Source organism: Tachysurus fulvidraco, chromosome 2, assembly GCF_022655615.1.
Source record: "Tachysurus fulvidraco isolate hzauxx_2018 chromosome 2, HZAU_PFXX_2.0, whole genome shotgun sequence".
Lineage (NCBI taxonomy): Eukaryota > Metazoa > Chordata > Actinopteri > Siluriformes > Bagridae > Tachysurus > Tachysurus fulvidraco.
Window position 1 is genome coordinate 30,009,603 of NC_062519.1, and position 19,755 is coordinate 30,029,357.

Genomic DNA, 19,755 nt, shown 5'->3' on the forward strand with positions numbered 1-19,755 from the left:
TTTTCCTTTATTTCTGGCTTTGAATTAGATTGGAATGTGTGACATGATTATTTTAGATAAACACCTAATCATTGTTTGTTATACTCCTTAAATCATTGTTTCTACTGGCGCTCAAACCCAGGATCTTCTGTGTGTAAACCAGATGTGAAAACCAATACACAATTGAGCCAAGCATAGAAAGGCTTATGTGGGATGTGTGGAGTAACAGATTTCATTTGGGCTTGAACCCAGGATCTTCTGCTCAATGGTAAAATTAAATGTACACACAAAACAGGATACTGTTTTTGTGTATTTGGGCTAGCTTTGACAGAACAAAATCTTCCATGTCCTAAATTCTTTGTAATGTATAGGCCACAGCGCAGTAAACATAGCTCAAAATAAACATTATACCAGTGTACTAATGGGGACATTTTCTGGTGTAATGGTTAACAAAATGGACAGTAACCAAATTCAAATCCCACTGGAGGCTACAGAGTGAAATTGGTGTATGACCTTACCCATGTTTGGGCAGGAGTCTGTTTGTACAAAATGATCTTGGATTTTGTGCTAACAATGACAGAAGGAAACTATCATACACATTTTAAAATCATTGTATTGTATAGGCTGCATAGCACAAAATAAACATAGTTGTGTTCTAAAGGGAAGCTTTGCTGGTGTAATTGTTAGCACAACGGGCTCTGAGACCAGAGTTCAAACAAAGCACTCTTTATTGGGCTAGCAGTGGAAGAACAAAACTATCTTGCATGATCTAAAATCACTGTAATATATAGGCCAAATAGCAAAAAAAAAAAAAATAAGCAGTGTGCTAAAGGGGATCTCTACCGGTGTATTGATTGGTACACTGGACTCTGATTCCAGAGACCTGAGCTCAAAGACCCTGAGTGAATTTGGTATATGAGCTTTCCTTCATTGAGTCTGTACTCTGCCATAAAAATCACCTTATGATTTTGGGCTAGTGACAGAACAATACCTGTTTTACCTGTTCTAAAATCATTGTAATATATAGGCCACAGCACTAAACATTGCTCAAATTGAACATAGTATAAGTGAACTAAATAGGTATTTTTTCCCAGAGACCCCCTGGAGACTACAGAGTGAAATTGCCATATGAGCTTGACTTTGTTGGGCCATACAAACCTCTTTTTGATTTTGGACTAGTAAGGACAGTAGCTTAAAATAAACATTATACCTGGGCAGTAAAGGGGTACTTTCATGGTGTAATGGTTAGCATAATGGACTGTGACTCCAGAGACCTGAGTTTAAATCCCACCGGTCACTAGATACTGAAATTGGTGTATGAGCTTGCCTTTGTTGGGCCAGGATTTTGGGGCTAGTAATAACAGAAAAAATCTTTCTAACAGGTTTTAAAAATCATTGTAATGTATACATAACATAGCTAAAAATAAACATTAAACCAATGTACTAAAGAGCTTTCATAGTGTAATGGTTAGCATCAGAGACCCAAGTTCAAAGTCCACTGGAGGCTACTGAGTTATTTCTCTTATTATTATTATTATTATTATTATTATTATTATTATTATTATTATTATTATTATTATTATTATACATATGTTATTTATATTTGCTTGGAATAATAATAATAATAATAATAATAATAATAATAATTGCAACTTATGATTATCATTATCATTATCATTATCATAATCCTTATTATAAATATGCTGTTAATATTTGATTTAATGTGAAGCTTGGAATAACAATATTATTATCATAAATATGCTGATTTTATTTTATTTTATGCTTGGAATCTTTAAAATTAAACATTTAAAGCTATCATGGCAACTACAGAAGTTTTAAGAAAAATCTTCTCCCAGTCAAGTTTAAAACAAATAAAATAACTGAAAATGTATTAAATATACAGCAGAAAACAGCTGCAATATATATAATTAGTGCTTTTGTTAGCTTCCAAGTCCCTAACACATATCGTTTGGTGTGTACTCTGGCAACCGTGGCTGAATGTAGCCTACTTTTCAGTGAGAAGGTGGTCCAGCGATAGGCTGTGATTTGTTGAGTGAGTTGCCAGATTGAGCAGAATAATATACAAACAATTTACACTATTCAGACTTTGATTTGTACTTACCAATATTGCTTAATGAGGTTATTGTTTAACATTTTTGCTTCTTTTCTCCTTGTATTAATTAATATGTAGTGAGTTGTGAAGTTTTTACACGGTTCTTGGAAATGGCGTTGAGCGGAACAATCTGGCAACCTTCACTGTCTTTGCGTTTTGGTGCGCCGCTTCGGGAAAATCCGGCAACAATGAATGAGGAGCGAATATATCGCATTGCATTTCGACTTTCTGCTGTGATTATCATCACACGTCTCACATAATCGGCTGGTAAACAATGAAAATTGTTGGATGTTCTATCTGTTTTTTAACAGATAGACAGGAGTTGCATTATACAGAGGACGTTTGGCCTAATCAACAAAATATGAGTTAAATCTTGGAGGAAACACACGTCCTTAGGGTTTTATCATTTTATCATATAATTTTATTCTACGTTTAGGACTGTTTAAGATTGTCCTGTCATTTGGATGGTTTATCTACGCTTGGTATTCGTTGTTAATCGCACTACTGTATGAGCGCATGTGCAATGGCAGGCCGCGAGCAGCATCAGCAGCATCAGCACCATTCGCAGGTGGAGATGAAGGCAGAGCTGGATGATGCGGAGCTGGCACTGCAGGGCATAAGTATGCTCCTCAACAATGGCTTCAAGGAAAGCGATGAGCTCTTCAGGAGATACAGGTAAGCCTAATGCAGCAAGAGCACAGCTGATTTCCTGAAACATGCTTGACTCAAACTGTCAGTAAATGACCAGGTCTGTCACGTTTGTTTGAGCAGAGAAATCACCATACAACTTACAGAACAGGGTGGTATACTCAAGGGTGGTCAGTGCCACTATAGGTCTAAAGGATATTATCATTCTCTAAACCCTAAAAGATATTATCATTATTATTCTTCCTGTTTGTTGTTGCTGTTCTGATTGTGTTGTCAGTATGGTAACGTCCCCAATGGTGTGAAAATGAACTTGATAATCTTTCAGATAATTTGATTTGAATCATTTTGTAAACTAACACAAAACAAAGTATTCCTTTGCCCCACTGATCACATTATTTGGTGGCATAACGTTAAATTTCATTTACTTGTATAGCACTTTTAACAATTTACATTGTCTCAAAGCAGCAGAAGTACAGAAACAGAAGGGGGGGAAAGGAAATAATTATATATAAAAAATATTAAGAAAAAAATAAGGATAAAAAATAAATGAATACATACAGTACATTTAAAGTTTAAAATTAATTTTAAAATATTTATTTAAAATTTTAAATACTATATATCAAACCCTATCACTGGCTAGAGAAAAAAAAGGAATGTAAAGCATCCCACCACTACACAGTCTGCAAACCTGAGTCACTTGCGAGGGTGGTAAGCGACAGCATCCAGACATCCCAGTTCACCAAACACTCTAAACTTAAGACTTAAACTCTGAGCATAAACTCTGTGTCTGAATCCCAAACACTAATTGGAAATCTGTTCCATAACTGTTGGGCTCTGTGAGAAAAAGATCTGCCCCTGCTGTAGTCTTTTGAACTTAAGGTACTACCAAATAGCCTGCACCTTTTGATCGATGTAGGCGTGACGGATCATAAAAACCAAAAGATCACTCAGGCACTGTGGCGGTGACCATTAAGTGCTTTATAGGTAAGTAATCAATTATAATCAATTTGAAATTTGCCTGGGAGCCAATGCAGTGTAAATAAAAAAGTAGTGATGTATTCATTTCTTTTAATTTTAGTAATTCTAGCTGCTGTGTTCTGGATTAACTGGAGCTTGTTTATTCTCCTACTAGAAAATCCAGACAGTAAAGCATTATAATAATTCAACCTAGAGGTAATAAAAGCATGAACTAGTGTTTCTGCATCATGTAATGTCATCATATTTCTTATCTTAGCAATGTTTCTGAGATAAAAGAAGGCTACCATTGTGATATTATTTATGTGCGCTTCAAATGAAAGACCGGTATAAATAATTACACCAAGGTCTTTAACTGCTGCACATGATGTAATAGAAAGACCATCCAGAGTTACTCTGTAATCAGATAGCTTACTTCTGATTTCTGATGATTTGAATAGATTTCTTCAGTTTGTTATTAGCTCCTGCTACCTAATGAAATTGAATTCTTAATGCTAACAGTTCATATGATGTGCCCAAATGTAACCATTGCTTTTTGTAGCTTGGTAAACAACAACAAAAAATGTTTAGGTGTGAGCCTGATAGGGATACTCTAAGACCATATATAGAGTAACATTATGTCATGCCTGGCTATACACTTGATTATACGCCCTTCGCTGGTTATGCATTATCAACCCTTGAACAAATATTTCCTTGTATAATATTATTTACAGAAATCTGTATTTGTTGGTTATCAGTGTGTTTGTATTGTAATTTGTGTGTTCTCAGCCATAGCAGAATAAATATTTGACCCAGTCCTGCATCAATAAGAGGATATGGAGCAATTGCGCCCACATTCAATTCAGGATGGGAAAATCCATCCCATTTTGATGATTTCATTTTAATTTAATTAGTCCAGCAATCTAGGACTTCCCACAGTACAGGCTTATTCTGCAGAGTGCCTGAAGCTAGAGTGCACCATACATATGCAGAATGTATAAAACTGGCAAAATGAAATTTCATTTAAAAGGAATTAATCATTTATAGCACAACTGTACATACAATTTATTTATTTTTGAGTTTATTTTCCTTTTTTTGGTCTATTTGTATTCTCATATTATTTTTTAATTGTCTGTGTTGTTGTTTTCTGTGTACTGGTAGCGTATGACACTAAAACAAATTCCTTGTATTTGCAAGCATACTTGGCAAGAAAGGTCCATCTGATTCTGATTCTGATTATTGTCAACATGCGGACACTATGTGATACTCAAAAACATCCAGGATCATGTCTTTTCCAATTCACTGTAGAAATAACAGCTCATTCTACATACAGAAATTTGAGCAACAGTATAGACAAATTCCAAATTCATATAATATATAATAATAATAATCTTTAGCAAATCAATTTAATCCTGATTCTTTTTCAGTTCATTTTTTGCACATTACAGTATAGGGTTTCTATACAGCTTCTCTATACAGTAGTCTGTCAGCAACTACGACAAACAAGGACACAATTTTTGAAATAGCAAAAATGTAGTAATTACAAATTAGCTGATTCTTTGTTTGTATTATTTCCTCTCTACAGGACCCAAAGTCCACTGATGAGCTTCGGGGCCAGTTTCGTGTCCTTCCTGGTCAGTGATACTTATGAACCTTATTACTTATGATACTTGTGAACTTATGAACTTTATTATCACTGGTGCTGTACTTTAAATACCTATTAGGGAACAGTTTAAGCTAAATGCAGCATTTTTTCACCTGAGTTACTCAGAAGTGTGAAGTCTGAATTTGGAGTTGTGTCATTTTAGAGCTCAGTGTGTTAAAACCTAAAAAGTAGGAAAATTATTATCAAAAATCTACCCATCTAAAATTATTACAGTATATGTACAACTAATATGATATGTTGATATACCTAATCTAAATATTACTATACAATCATTTAAAGTGATGAAGTGACTAGCACCTGCTTAATCTCTAAAGAAAAGTCTACTGACTAAAACCAATATTGTATATTACATTTTGTATAAAAGTAGTATATTAATGTAACAATTAATTATGTTCTGTAGTACGTTTGGTATTGTATTGTATATTTTGTGTGATTATATAAGCAATATTGTTCTGGAGTAACACTTGGACTACTCTTTAATATTTTACCTGAATTTATAATAAGGCAAGGTGGTATATATTCACCAGAAACACAGAATTATATAAATTACAATAAAAACATGAAAAAAATTCAGTATTCTATATAATTCATCATCTACAAGATTTATTATAAATTCAGCATTGTTAGATTAATGCAGCAATAAAAGTTTTGTCTGTTCATCGTACATAAATCAACATCATGCTTTATGCTTTTTTTTTAAGACATGAATAAGAATATCCCTGGCAATCTGTTGCTAATATGCCCAGATGTCCAGTGTTCAATGAATCAAGGAGATCCATCTGGTTTTGCAGATGATGATCATAAACTACCTCTAAAAAGAAAACAATCTTCTGTGGTGTCTGGTAATAAAGGATGTGTAAAATCAAAGAGATATTTTTGTGTTCACTTTTGGCTTTACTCATTCCCATTCTGCATCTGAAACCTTCCATCATGGGCTTTCAAGTATCTTTTGTGGAGAATAGAATTGGATTTGTATCACAGCAGTCCAGTGTTTGATATTGCATATTAAATAGTGATGTTGAACAGAACATTGACTGTAGTGTGTAAGACTAGCATATTTCTTACTAATGTACGTGAAGTGTATGTCAGCTTTTAAATTCATGCCTGATTAATTTAACATTTGAACTAAATAATAAGTGGAAACATGCTGTTTTGCTAGGGGTTTAGCTTATGTAAGAAAATGAATGCAAAATTATTTTTAACTATATTACCTAAATGCAGGTTATATGTAAATGTACTGATAGTCTGGGGAAAACCAACCAGATTCCTTTGTCAGATTTCTGAATACTGAAAAATCAGGTTTTAGGATACTTTGACACCTCTATATTAAGAAAGCATTATATTCTACCACAATGATGTTAGGATGGATGTGTGGTTTATTTAACAACCTTTTAACCTTTGTAATCAGTAACGGCTGTCAAAATGTCTTTGATACTCTTATCATCATCATCATCATCATCAAAACAGAAAAGAGCACTTAAATGCTGAGTACAGATCACAGCAGACAATGTTTTCAATGTTTCAAGACATAATTGAAATTATATATAGTCCTCTGTAAGTAATTTTATAAGTTATTTTAAAATTGGAAATTCCAATCATAAAAATTATAATCACATGACTCGGATAAATCACAATCACTGATCTAATTAGAAAAAGAAAAATGTAGAACATTATAAAGAGAAAGAGCTAGAACAAAGAAGAACAGAGAAGGAGAAAGAGAGACATTTTTCACAAAATACAGGCCTGTATAATGACCCCATATGGCAGAGCTGCTGCTCAGTAATGCAAACGTCAATATCATTATAGTACCTGCCCTCACAAGCGGAAGTGCAAGCGGGAATAGCATTAGAAGGCTGAGGAGAGAATCCCATTAAATATAATCAATACTAAACAACATTGAAGGGTTCATTTGTTTACCATACAATTACATTATTTTCAGGACAGGAAGAGTACATAAAGAAGTGAAAAAAGGTCAATTTAATTTTAAGTTAATTTATTGTGGGCTTGTACACATAGACCTTTTGGTTCAGTGATCCAGGGGAAAAGTGGATACAAAAGAAAATAGAATACATGTCGAAGATAGAATACATAATGTGTTATTCAAAGGATGAGATAAAAACATCACTTTCTGTGCTTGTAGAATGCCATGATGACGTTTGAGGAGGAGAAGATGCAGATGGCCTGTGATGACCTGCGCACCACAGAGAAGCTGTGTGAGAGTGACAACGCTGGTGTCATCGAGACCATCCGCAATAAAATCAAGAAAAGTGTAAGTGTGTATAGGTGTGAATGCAAACTGCAATAGTCATTTATATAACACCTCAATGATTGTATATGTTTTGTCAGTGATTGTAACACTGAGAAAAAGAGAAATTGGGCACCCTACATTATGCTGTCATACATAATGTAAAAGCCATCTGCTCTTTGGGGTTGCCAGATCTATTTCAGTTAATTTTCTCTACAGATGGACTCTCAGACGTCAGGGTCGGCAATAGTGGATCGACTCCAAAGGCAGATCATAGTGGCTGACTGCCAGGTATACCTCGCTGTGCTCTCGTTCATCAAGCAGGAACTCTCAGGTATGATTTGTATTTTTTTCCATTGATTAGGATTGGCTGGTTAAAACTGTAGCACTCAGTAATGGTGCAGTTCTTAATCTGTATTGTTAAAACACACATAATTTGCGCTAAAATTCGGCATTTATAAAGCATACGCAAGGTCTTTTTAGGATGAGACAAAAATAGCATACCTCATACCCCTGCTCTGCGCTGCGATTCCTTGTAATCCATTTTCTTCAGTCCTTTCTAAGTCCCACTTCTTTTTAACTAACCTCTTCCTCTGAATGCTGTCCTGTGCTTCCATGTTTCCTTATCTTCTTTTCTCCTTTCCGGTGACACATCTAGCACCCTCCTGCTAGTTTGCCTGATCAATTCTACTGTAGTTTTCCAATCATCTGAAAGCTCTTCCTGACCACCCAAAGCCTGTCTCAGCTTCTGTCTGAATTCCTCACAACATTGTTCCTTTTTTAATTTCACCACTTGGTCTTTTTTCTGTCTTTCCTCTCTTCCTCTTCCTGACCACCAGAGACATCTTACACATCACCATCTGATGCTGTCTGGCTACACTCTCTCCTATCACCACTTTGCAGCTACTAATCTCTCTCAAATTGCCTCATCTACATAGAAAGTTGTCTACCTGCATACTCATACCTCCACTATTATATCTGACTCTATGTTCCTCTCTATTCAGGAAATAAGTGTTAAGTCCATTTCCATCTTAGCAAAGTCCACCACCTAGGTTCCTTTCCTTAACACCAAAACCTGCCCATCACCTCTGTTCCCTTCACCAACATGCCAGTTGAAGTCTGCTCCAATCACTACTCTCTATCACCTCATCTAACTCACTCCAGAATCTCTTCTTCTCTTCTAACTCACAGCCTAATTGTGGAGCATAACCACTGATGACATTCAACATCATCCCTTCAATTTCTAACTTCAAATCTGATTACACTGTCTGACACTCTTTTCACCACTAAAACATTCCTCATAAACTCATTCTTCAGGATCACTCCTAACCCATTTCTCTTCCGATCCACACCATAATAAAACAGTTTGTATTCCTCTCCAATACTACATACTTTGCTCCCCTTCCACCTGGTCTCCTGCACACACAGTATATCTACCTTCCTTCTCTCCATTATGTCCACCAGCTCTCTACCTTTCCCTGTCATTGAACCAACGTTAAGAGTCCCTATTCTCTCTCTGTCTACGAACGATGTCATCAATATTGTCTTTCTCAAGGCCTCAGACAGCTCTTTGGATCTCACCTTCAACAAATAAGAGCAAACCAAACTAAATGTCTGATCTTTAAATAAGGCAAGCCTTATTCAAAATGCTCTGTAACAATGTTGTAATAATTTGCACCTGATGTGATACACCTGTAGGTCATTTTATCCATTTTAAATACAAATAATTGTGGGGGTGTCCTTAGCTTTTCTTCACAATAATTCTTTTTGTTTTTAATTACATTTTGCAGATTATTTAAAAAAGAAGTTTCATTGGTTTAATTTGTTTAATTATGTTATGGTATGATATTGAATCTTTCCACTATCATTAAAATCAAATACCCATATATTTATCTATTTATAAAAAAACACAGGCTTTCATGGGGTGTCCTAATTTTTTCACATGACTGTATGTACACACAAAGTATTATATAAAGCATAAGTATATATTTGTATTCTGCTATTTCAAAATTGACACATACTATATAGTAGGCATCTAGTCTGATGTGAAAATACGCCGTAACATTACCTCCTGCTCCAATTCCATCTATTGTAGCATATATTAAAGGAGGCTGGATCCTCCGCAAGGCTTGGAAGATGTACAACAAATGCTACAGTGACATTAGCCAGCTCCAGGAAGCATGTCGCAGGCGTTCCTCTGATCAGGAAAATCACAACTCACCTGTTGCCGAGAGCAATGGCGGGCTGACGGAGGAGGCACTGGGGCGTCTGAAGGGCTCGGTCAGTTTTGGCTATGGCCTTTTCCATCTCTGCATCTCTATGGTTCCTCCCCATCTACTGAAGATAGTCAATCTGCTGGGATTTCCAGGAGACCGAAACCAGGGTCTGGCATCACTCATCTACGCAAGTGAGAGCAAAGACATGAAAGCACCACTGGCCACGTAAGCTTTGGTTACTGAAACATTCATCCTTAATTTTCTAGTTAGACGGTTATAAATTCTAGTTTTATTTATCTAGTTTTTATATTCTATTATAATTCTAGTATAATTGTGTTGAATTCTTGATTATGTGCTAATACTGACAGCATGATTAAAAGCAGAGAAGGGCTATAATCAAGAAAAAAGCTATTAGTGGATGCCCATGTAATTACCAATATATTTATTGTGCTTTCTTTTGTGGTATTTGTGCATCTCTTATTCACACCTTGTTCTCCTCCAGGCTGGCTCTCTTATGGTACCACACAGTGGTGCAGCCCTTCTTTGCTCTGGATGGCTCTGATTCCCGGGCTGGGCTGCTTGAAGCTAAAACTATTCTGCAGAAGAAAGCAGTAATTTACCCCAACTCATCTCTCTTCATCTTCTTTAGAGGACGAGTGCAAAGGTTAGAGGTAAGTATGTGCAGCCTAGAAACTCTAACAGGTGATGAAGTGCATTTCATTTTCCACATATGTTGAAAAGTTAGTTTTTCCCAAAACACCACCCCAGCAGACACACCTTTAAACTTCAAATTAAAAATCAGCAAATGACAAAGTTATGTTATATATTTTTTGTAAATTTCAGCAGGATAGAGTTTTACAAGTGGTGTAATATTAAAAACAATTTCAGCATCAAATTTAAAGGATTTTTTGTTTTTGTTTTTGTAAATGCTAGCATTTCCTAGGTACTGTAGAATGTTAAAAGGGCTGACTGAATGTAACACAATACCTTTCAAAGTGGTTAAAGTAAAAAAACTCTTGCCTGTTTGATATATAATGTTTGCTCTGATTCCAGACATAAAATAAAACAGCAGATTCAGAAAAAAATTGTAAATTTTCCATATGAATTTTTCTGAATCAATTTTACAGATTTAGATTGTATGCAGAGCAAGGTAACTTGGCTAGCTCAGCAGAATAGATAGCTATAAAAATGTTAATGTTCATTGCAAATCCATATTCACTGCCCAGTTACCTCTTAACTGAACCATGTTTTAGATATGTCACAAAGAATATGTCTCAATTCTCATCTAAATTTTACAATCTATTTGAGCTAAAAATAAATCATCGAATTTTTTGCTTATAGCAAAATTGCAACAATGTGCACTTAGCTTATTAGTAGTTTGGTTACAATTTAGGGATGCTGGATTTAAAATGAATTTGCAGTCTTTTTTCTTTTTCAGTGCCAGATAAATGGTGCACTGGCATCTTTCAATGATGCTCTGGAGTTTGCTTCAGACCAAAGAGAGATCCAACATGTGTGTCTCTATGAGATCGGTATGATCTGTATCTTCTATATCTATAGAGTATATACATACTTTGAAGACTAGATTGGTCACAGTGTGTTCTAAACATCTTGCGTGTGTACGTTTCAGGGTGGTGCAGTATGATTGAGATGAACTTTGAAGATGCTTATAAGGCATTTGAAAGACTAAAAAATGAGTCCAGGTGGTCACAATGCTACTACGCTTATCTTACTGGAGGTATTTTTCATCATTTGTTTACATGGAGGTGTGTGTGTGTGTGTGTGTGTGTGTGTGTGTGTGTGTGTGTGTGTGTGTGTGTGTGTGTGTGTGTGTGTGTGTGAGCACATGCGTGTGTGTGTTTATATATAATGTATGTTAATATATCATTTGAGTTTACTTTTATCCCACACTTAGTATGCCAGGGTGCCTCAGGTGATTTGGCGGGGGCAAACACGATTTTCCAAGACGTACCTAAGCTCTTCAAACGCAAGAACAATCAGATTGAGCAGTTTGCATTCAGGAGGGTGAGTTTTTTACTGCTAATAAACATCATTAGCAAACAGTTATCATATGCTCAAAGTGGACCCCATACACTTGGTACCTCTTTTCACTTCTCGTTTTCTCTGATTTTTTTTTTACAGGCAGAGCGATTGAGAAAACTGGGTGCTTCACAGGAACTGTGCATTCTGGGAGTTGTAGAGGTGCTCTACCTGTGGAAGGCTCTTGCAAATTGCTCATCTTCTAAACTGCAGCTCATGAGCCAAGGTAAAATAAAGTGTTTTTATTTTTTTTCCCTTGTTTTTGTGTAGAACCATAAAACAGTGTTTTCCTATTAGATAGTGTTTAATATATAAAGGACTAAAATATTTTAGAACACCAAGAGCGCTTAACAGTTAAGTAAACTCTTCAAAATCCATAATGTGAGACTATAATGTGGGCTTGACTTTATATCAGTGCTTTGAAAATGGTTCTTAAAATCAATGATCTGGAATGATCAGGAATAGGTTTCAGCCTTAAGGGCGAAGGGCTCTTGAGCAAAGCTCTTGATTAAATCTCTAAGTCTGGCCATTGGTCTGGATGAATTTGGATGAAGTGGGCCAGCTTGGTAAAGCAGTTGATCATAGAAAGCACCACAGTGTTGCTGGAAAAGAGAGATAGTCTCGTCATTGTCCAGGGCGATGTGAGACCAGAATTGGGAGAGGGTTGTTGTCGGAACTCAGAGCTGGTCTCCAAGTCGACACATCACAGGGTGATCTCCACATTTAGACTTTTTGGTTACTAAAGACTGTTTTAGTTAAACTAAACTTAAACTGTTAACTCTATAATTACTACAAAATACTGAGAAAACTCCTCAGACCTGGATGAGAATGAGCAAACTTCTTTACTGTGGTCAATCAGCCAACAAATTATAATTTGCCAAATTCAAAGTAACAAATTGCCAAATTCAAAGTATCAAATTGCCAAATTAAAAGTAACAAATTGCCAAATTAAAAGTAACAAATGAAAACCCCCCAAAAAGATCATGTCATGCAAAATCAATCAAGAAAAACAAGAACTCTCGCGACGTCCTTGCAAAAATAAAAACACCCACCTTGACCCGCGGACACGAGCACCTCAGATATCTTCTCAATATATACCCTGGCGCTCCTAGGAGCCCAGGTGCCATATCACCTTATTTACCGGAATCATCTCCTATGTTTTCTAAATACACTGACCCAATTTCCCCTTATTTCCCATTAACTTTCACCCATATGCCCATTTATGGATTTTCCTCCCCTTATTTTTCATGACCTCAGACTAAACACCTGGGCCTTCTTCAGTCTGCACAACAAGTTTATGAGCACCACATGCCCATTTATGGATTTTCCTCCCTTTAGTTCTCAGGGCCTAGGTCTGTGGACCACTGTTTTTTTCATTCTACATAACATGTTATTGCTATGGACCAAGGTCTGAGAACCATGGTGTTCTTCATTTTCCATAACAATTTATGAGCTAAGGTCTGGGAACAATGGTATTTTCCCTTCTACATAACAAGTTGTTATTACAAATGTGCTCAGACTGACTAGGCCTGACAGCCCCGAATCTGGTTGCAATAAACATCTTTGGCCTACAACATCACCTACATATGTCTTATGACAGCAATTGTAATATTTTGCAAGGCCTAATACTTTACTTTGGTTATAGTATTGTAAGGAATAATATTTTAATTGTTTCTACTAAGATTTTTTTCCAACATTGTGACAGTCCAGGGTGATATGAGACCAGGGACGGTGAATATTTGGGAGGGGTTGTAGATAGCTGAGGGAGTCATGGGGCTTTTCTGCTGGGTGCAGAATGGGCACATCGAAACATTACTGACAGCATTCATAGGCCTACTTCAAAGCCTACAGATAAATAACGTAGGAAGAATGAATTCAGCAGGTGACTGATGTTGCTTTGGATTTGCCTGGCTTTGCTTTTTTTGCATTTTACCATTCTTCTTTGTTCTCTCAGTGTTGCAGGGTGTGGATGACCCATCCTTCATGGGTTTAAAACACTTGCTTCTCGGTGCTATACAGAAATGTCTTGGAAACATTAAAGATGCTATTCAGGTTTGTGTCTCTTCTATTAAAATGCATTTTAAAGCCATATGCTTGGATGTCATCCTGTCTAACTCCATCCATGTGTGAAAGATTGGAACTAGAGCATCTTAATTTTCGTGCAGAACATGTCGATAATAATGTGGCTGCTGTTTACACTCTGAGTAAATTACTTGTGTTTATCTTGTTGGTCAACCATACAGTCGTATCAGAGGGCAGCCAGGGATGAGCTGGGCCGACTGAACAACTCTTATGTGCAGCCATACGCCTACTATGAGCTAGGATGTGTGTTGTTGGCTAAACCTGAGGTAAGGCTACAAACCTAAGAAAACCAGCATAAAAACTGTTTCTTTCCAATGTTTTTTTTCCCTTTATGTTTGTTTCAAGAAGCCTGTAGCATGATATGCTGGGAACATCAAAAACTATGTCAAGTCAACTTTATATATGTGAACATACAAAATGTATAAAAAGTATATAAATGTGAAACCATAAAGAGAAGAGTGAGCTAAAAAATGAATCATGGTACAAGTTACACCATGATGAAGTTACATGCTTCTTACACAGGCAATTATTGTATAGTCCTTGGATATACAATTAATTTTGCATCCTTTTCATAATTGTGTTTGAATTAAGTGTATATTATTTGATCAATATAAAAGACATTGCTATTATGCATCTGTATAGATAATCTATAACTACATTCCATAATAAGTTATTAATACTAAATTAGATATTCCATTAAACCATTTCATTCAAATAAATGTGGTGGTCTCATTGTAAATTATAGTAAATGTCACTAATTTTTCTTTTTGTTTATAGACTTTGAGTAAAGGAAGGTCATTGTTGCTTCAGGCAAAGGTAAGCAGTATGTATTGTTGAGTTTAGCATAGTTTTTACAGCATGTTCTTAAGCCTGTGGTACAGGGGACCCAGCAGGGGTTTTAGGGATTTTCCAGGCTTTGCCAGGCATTATGCAGACAAATCAGGTTTAATACTTCATGGTATTAGCATCCCTGGTCACACATCCTTATTGTTATGATTTCAGTTTGTAATTTTACTGTATTAATTAGTATATGCAATGACAAGTCAAACTGGTGTGTTTCACTAGTCTTAATTCAGTTTGTGGTCCTACATAGTGCTCTGTATAAAACAGTCTGGAGTATACAGTATAGTGAGGAAGGGTTTTCTGACACAGTGAAGTTCAAGGCAGCATAAAAAGCAGGAAGTAAACATGAATCAAGGCAAAAGGCAAATAAATGGATTCTGTAATAGAACCTTAGTGAACTGAGGCTGTGACCAGGCAAGCTGCATTGTCTGCAAGCGTAACTAGAGGAGGTGTTTAAAGTAACACAGTGGAGAGATCAGGGTTGAAGATCAATATGAGATCATATTATTGTCAAAGCCCCAAAGCCTAGGCAAATAATTTCTCAAAATCTAGCTGACATAGCTCACAACAGAAACACCAGCAAAAAAAGGAAGAAAACCTTGATTTAATTCAGCCAGCATTTGGTGAAATGAGACCATAAACAGGAAGTCTCAAACACTATTATTATACAAGGTACTAAATGTCACAACGTAACATAAAATTTAAGCACTGTTTCATATTTTTGTACTCTCACCATCCACTTTATTAGGAACACCTGCCAATTTATGCAGTTGTCCAATCATTGGATCAAGAAAAAAATCATGCAGATACATTTCATGAGCTTCAGTTAAAACATAACAAATATGAGATCTCTATAACTTTAACTGTGGCATGGTTGATGGTGCAAGACAGGCTAGTCAGAATCTGTGGATTTCCTGGGAATTACAAACACAATAGTCTCTAGAGTTTATACAGTGTGGAACAAAAATACAGAATAACATGGTGTGAAATCAGCAGTTTCTTATTTTGATGTTTGATGTGAACAATAACTGAAGCTCTTGTCCTTTATCTATGTGATTGTATGCATTGTGCTGCCTCCACAAAATTGGCTGATTAGATACCTGCATGAAGCTGTGGTTGTACAGCTACACAACATACTGTAGGTGTCCTAATAAAGTGGATTGTGAGTGTTTATAGCTGTTTTTCAGTTAATTGTAAACAGAGTTGAAGTAGTGGGTTTGTGTATGTTTGCAGGAGAACTGTACAGGATATGACTTTGAGAACAGACTGCATGTGCGAATCCACACCGCCCTCGCCTCTGTAAAGGAAGTGGTCCCTCTGTGACTCCAGCCAACCCAGGAAGTGCATTTTACAGGGACCAGCCCTGTTTGGCACCTTTTAAAATGCAAGCCATTAAAAATGTTTTTTTTTTTGTTTGTTTGTTTGTTTTTTGAAAATGAAAATGATAAATTATTTTTAGATGGTTAGGTTGATCACCAATAGTCTTTTTTTTCCTATGTGGGTGAATTTCCTGTTTTTATGTAGTAGATAAAGTACATAAAGTGGATTATATTGCAGTTTCAAAGTTCAGTTAAAGTTAGCTGTCCCATTACACTGATGAATGTTACTATTTCTGAATGTTTTGTCTTTTTTGGCTTTGGAAATGTATTACATTTTACCAGGACATTTTGGAAAGGATAAGAACAATGTTCTAAATTTGGCTGGCTTTAGTTTTTGTTTTATAATTTGTTATAATTTAAGAATTTGTGTCATGGGAATAATACTAGATTAACACTACCTACCTAACACTACCTAACACTATTACAATATTTACACACACATTAATGTCAGAGGAAGGCAGAATTCTGTCTAAGGACTTAACCATGTTGTATTTTTTTTCTCTAATAAGCATAATCCCTCTGAAAAAATTAATTAAATATCATTTATTTAAAATTTTGCATTTTACAAAAATGATCTGTGTATGATATGAAAATGTAAATAGAAATAATCATTGTGTAATAATAAGTTAATAGATAACTACTAAAATTCGGCAATTATCATTATGAAGAAGGATGATGGTCTCCATATTCATCTGATAAGCCAAATGGCTCAGAAGCTTGTTTACTGTTTCTTCAAACAAGCTCAGACTTATCAAGAGCGATATCAGTATCGCGGACCCATATGTATATTCTCACCAATTTTCAGATGGATAGCTGAGCAGGTTCTGTAGTTAAAAAAACCTGTTTCCTTTAAAAAATCGGAATGTCAGATGTCACAGGTTTAAAGCCAACTGCCTTATAAGTTTAGAAGTTCTAAATGGGAAAATATAGATTTAGCACTTTGTTAACAAATTTAAACCAAAGACCAATTTACAGTATAGAATCAAAATTGGCCATGCGAGAGGAGTTAACCAGTTAAAATTACATTTCTGCATTTACAGAAATTCAGGGGTATACAACAAATTATTATATAAATAAGGCAATTTTAAGTCAAAATGCTTCACAGTATCATTTTAGCTTGTGCTATAAACTCTGGACAGATCAGATGAATGTTTTTAAACTAAAAATGAAGAATAAAATGCATACTTCTCTGTCCAATAATCTTTAAAAATTCTGTTTTTCATATTAAACATATAGTCACTACATTAATCAGACAAGAATGTATAAATGAACCTGGAATCTCAAATTTCCACGAGTATCCAATGAAAGTGAAAATGAATTCAGTCTGCTGCAACATTTTTCTCAGTCCAGCATTTGAGGATTACTGCTTCAGAGCGTTTTGGATAAATTTTCAGACATAAACTGATCAAACATTGCTAGCTCTGCAACATTACTCAATGTTTTTTAAATTTGCTGAGTGGTACTTCTTGCATGTGGTGTCTGCATTGCAGGGACATGCATATGCAGTTTGACATTGTAAAATTTGTTATCCTACTAATCTCCCATAACTAAGACAGGTTCGAGGTGTGCAAAAATCTGAATTTCTATTCAGTTGTGAAATCACACTTGATCTCACTGAAAAAAGTAATTATTCAGGAAAATATCACACATGGATAGTGTTATTTAGCCACACACATTAACTGTCTTGGCCTTAATCATGAGACATACAGAAACATACATAATAAAAATGTAATCTTCTTCACAATAGTGACCATATTTAAATGATTCTGTGCATGAAAAATGAGATATCATTAAATCAGACTGTTTTTGAATCCTTTCACATTGTCCTTAATATTTTTCCAGATTACAACTAATAAGATGCTGAAACTACTACCCAATGACCTCCTGGTTTCATTGCTTCTGTATGTTTAAGGCACCTGGTGAACGTGTTTTGCTAGCTTTCATTGTTATATCATTACTACTGTCAACATTATGACATTACATGTATGTACTCTATACTCAAATTTCCTGCTATATAGTTCTCAAAGTGGGGTTCAAGACATACAGCCAGGGTATAGTCATTTTCTATTTAATGAGGGTAAAGTGGTAGAAATCCATAGACTAAATCTTTATTGATTAATCTATATTGATTGATTGATTGATTGATTGATTGATTGATTGATTGATTGATTGATTGATTGATTGATTGATTGATTGATTGATTGATTGATTGATTGATTGATTGATTGATTGATTGGTGTCTCTAATATTGCAATAATAGGCTTTCACTCATACAATACCTTATTTCTGCAAATATAAAATTGTTTTACACTGAAAAGGCTCCCTGGCTGCAAAAGATGTACGAACCATAGAGATCTATACAGGATTTTTTTATATTTCTGATCCTTTAAAAATCATTTAGTAGCTGCTATTACATATAGATAATTTAATCTGGTTTATTAGATGACATACTCAATGCATTAGATAATCAGCCTGTTACATCACTCCACTTGCATGAGATGAGTAAATATGCACATGCTGCCATATAGACTGAAACACTATGAATATATTAATATGGTTAAATATGTTCAGGTATATTTCCACTTTATTTCCAAGTTTATTTCCACTAAAACTTATCACCCTGAAATAATACTGAAATAATCCTGAAAGTTTTTTCACATTCACCAGCTAGCAAGAAACTCTAAACTTTACACTGAAGGATAATCTCTGAGCACAAGTTTTGACCACTCATACAGCTACCTTGTTTTTTTATTTTTATATAAAGGATGGAATATATGCATCTATGCTATTACATGCTTTTTTGTTTCATCTATTACATAAAATATTCTTTAATTTTTGTTTTCAATTCATTGACCTGTATTTTGTTGAGCGAGGCAAGATCATATTCAGTGTGAGGTACCGAGGATGAAATGTGATTTGTTCCTTTTTCTTTGACAGTGCTTACAAGGAAATTTGGCAAATTGTACATTTCAAGTATTTTGATGTGCAAAATAAGTCAGAATCTCACATCTGTACTGATAATTTGTGTGCTTTACTGTTAAGTGCCCAGGTAATGTGATACTATGTTAATCCTATATGCATAACCATAATTAATATTCTGTACTGTAATGTCACTGAGACAGTGAAGTGTGTGAGTGGCACTGCCAGTTGACCCTGAATTAAAATATGTTCTTAATGCCATTACACGTCGTGGTCATCACATTTGTAATATCTATACATATATTTTATTTCTCTCATAAACAGAACATACTAGCTACTGAATGTAGGCTTCCGAACCAGACCATCTTTAATTCCAAGGAAGCAGTCACACAGGGTTGTTATGCTCAAAAGGCAGGAACACAAAATAACAAGAAATACAAAAACATCTAACAAACAGTCACAAAATAAGGAACAGTTCAAAAATAATGTTGAATGCTAAAATAATGAAACACCTAAATCAACAGTCAAATATAACAATAGTCCAAGTCAGTATCCAAAAACACAGGTCAAGCATGCAATCAAATCAGCAATAGCAAATGCAAAATCAGCATGAGAAAACAAGTCAATTCAAAAATCGCAAAATATCTGCCTTTTCCCCTCTTACAATGACC

The 19,755-nt window shown here is 35.3% G+C and overlaps 1 protein-coding gene across 1 annotated transcript; it reads left to right on the forward strand.

Annotated features, from left to right (window-relative positions):
* Positions 1-2,228: 2,228 nt before the first annotated feature.
* ttc39c (tetratricopeptide repeat domain 39C) lies at positions 2,229-19,345 on the forward strand. The gene is made up of 14 exons (XM_027148949.2): positions 2,229-2,767; positions 5,280-5,328; positions 7,501-7,629; positions 7,825-7,939; positions 9,701-10,046; positions 10,324-10,492; positions 11,260-11,353; positions 11,452-11,559; positions 11,737-11,846; positions 11,964-12,087; positions 13,816-13,913; positions 14,105-14,209; positions 14,721-14,759; positions 16,020-19,345. Exons 1-14 carry the CDS (start codon positions 2,601-2,603, stop codon positions 16,107-16,109), a joined length of 1,743 nt encoding a protein of 580 aa, XP_027004750.1. The 5' UTR covers positions 2,229-2,600; the 3' UTR covers positions 16,110-19,345.
* The last annotated feature ends 410 nt before the right edge of the window (positions 19,346-19,755 follow it).

Coding starts and splice junctions, on each gene's coding strand:
- ttc39c (XM_027148949.2), top strand. CDS start 2,601: ATGAGCGCATGTGCAATGGCAGGCCGCGAGCAGCATCAGCAGCATCAG. Junction 10,493..11,259: donor GACGAGTGCAAAGGTTAGAG/GTAAGTATGTGC, acceptor TTTCTTTTTCAG/TGCCAGATAAATGGTGCACT. Junction 11,354..11,451: donor TGTGTGTCTCTATGAGATCG/GTATGATCTGTA, acceptor TGTACGTTTCAG/GGTGGTGCAGTATGATTGAG.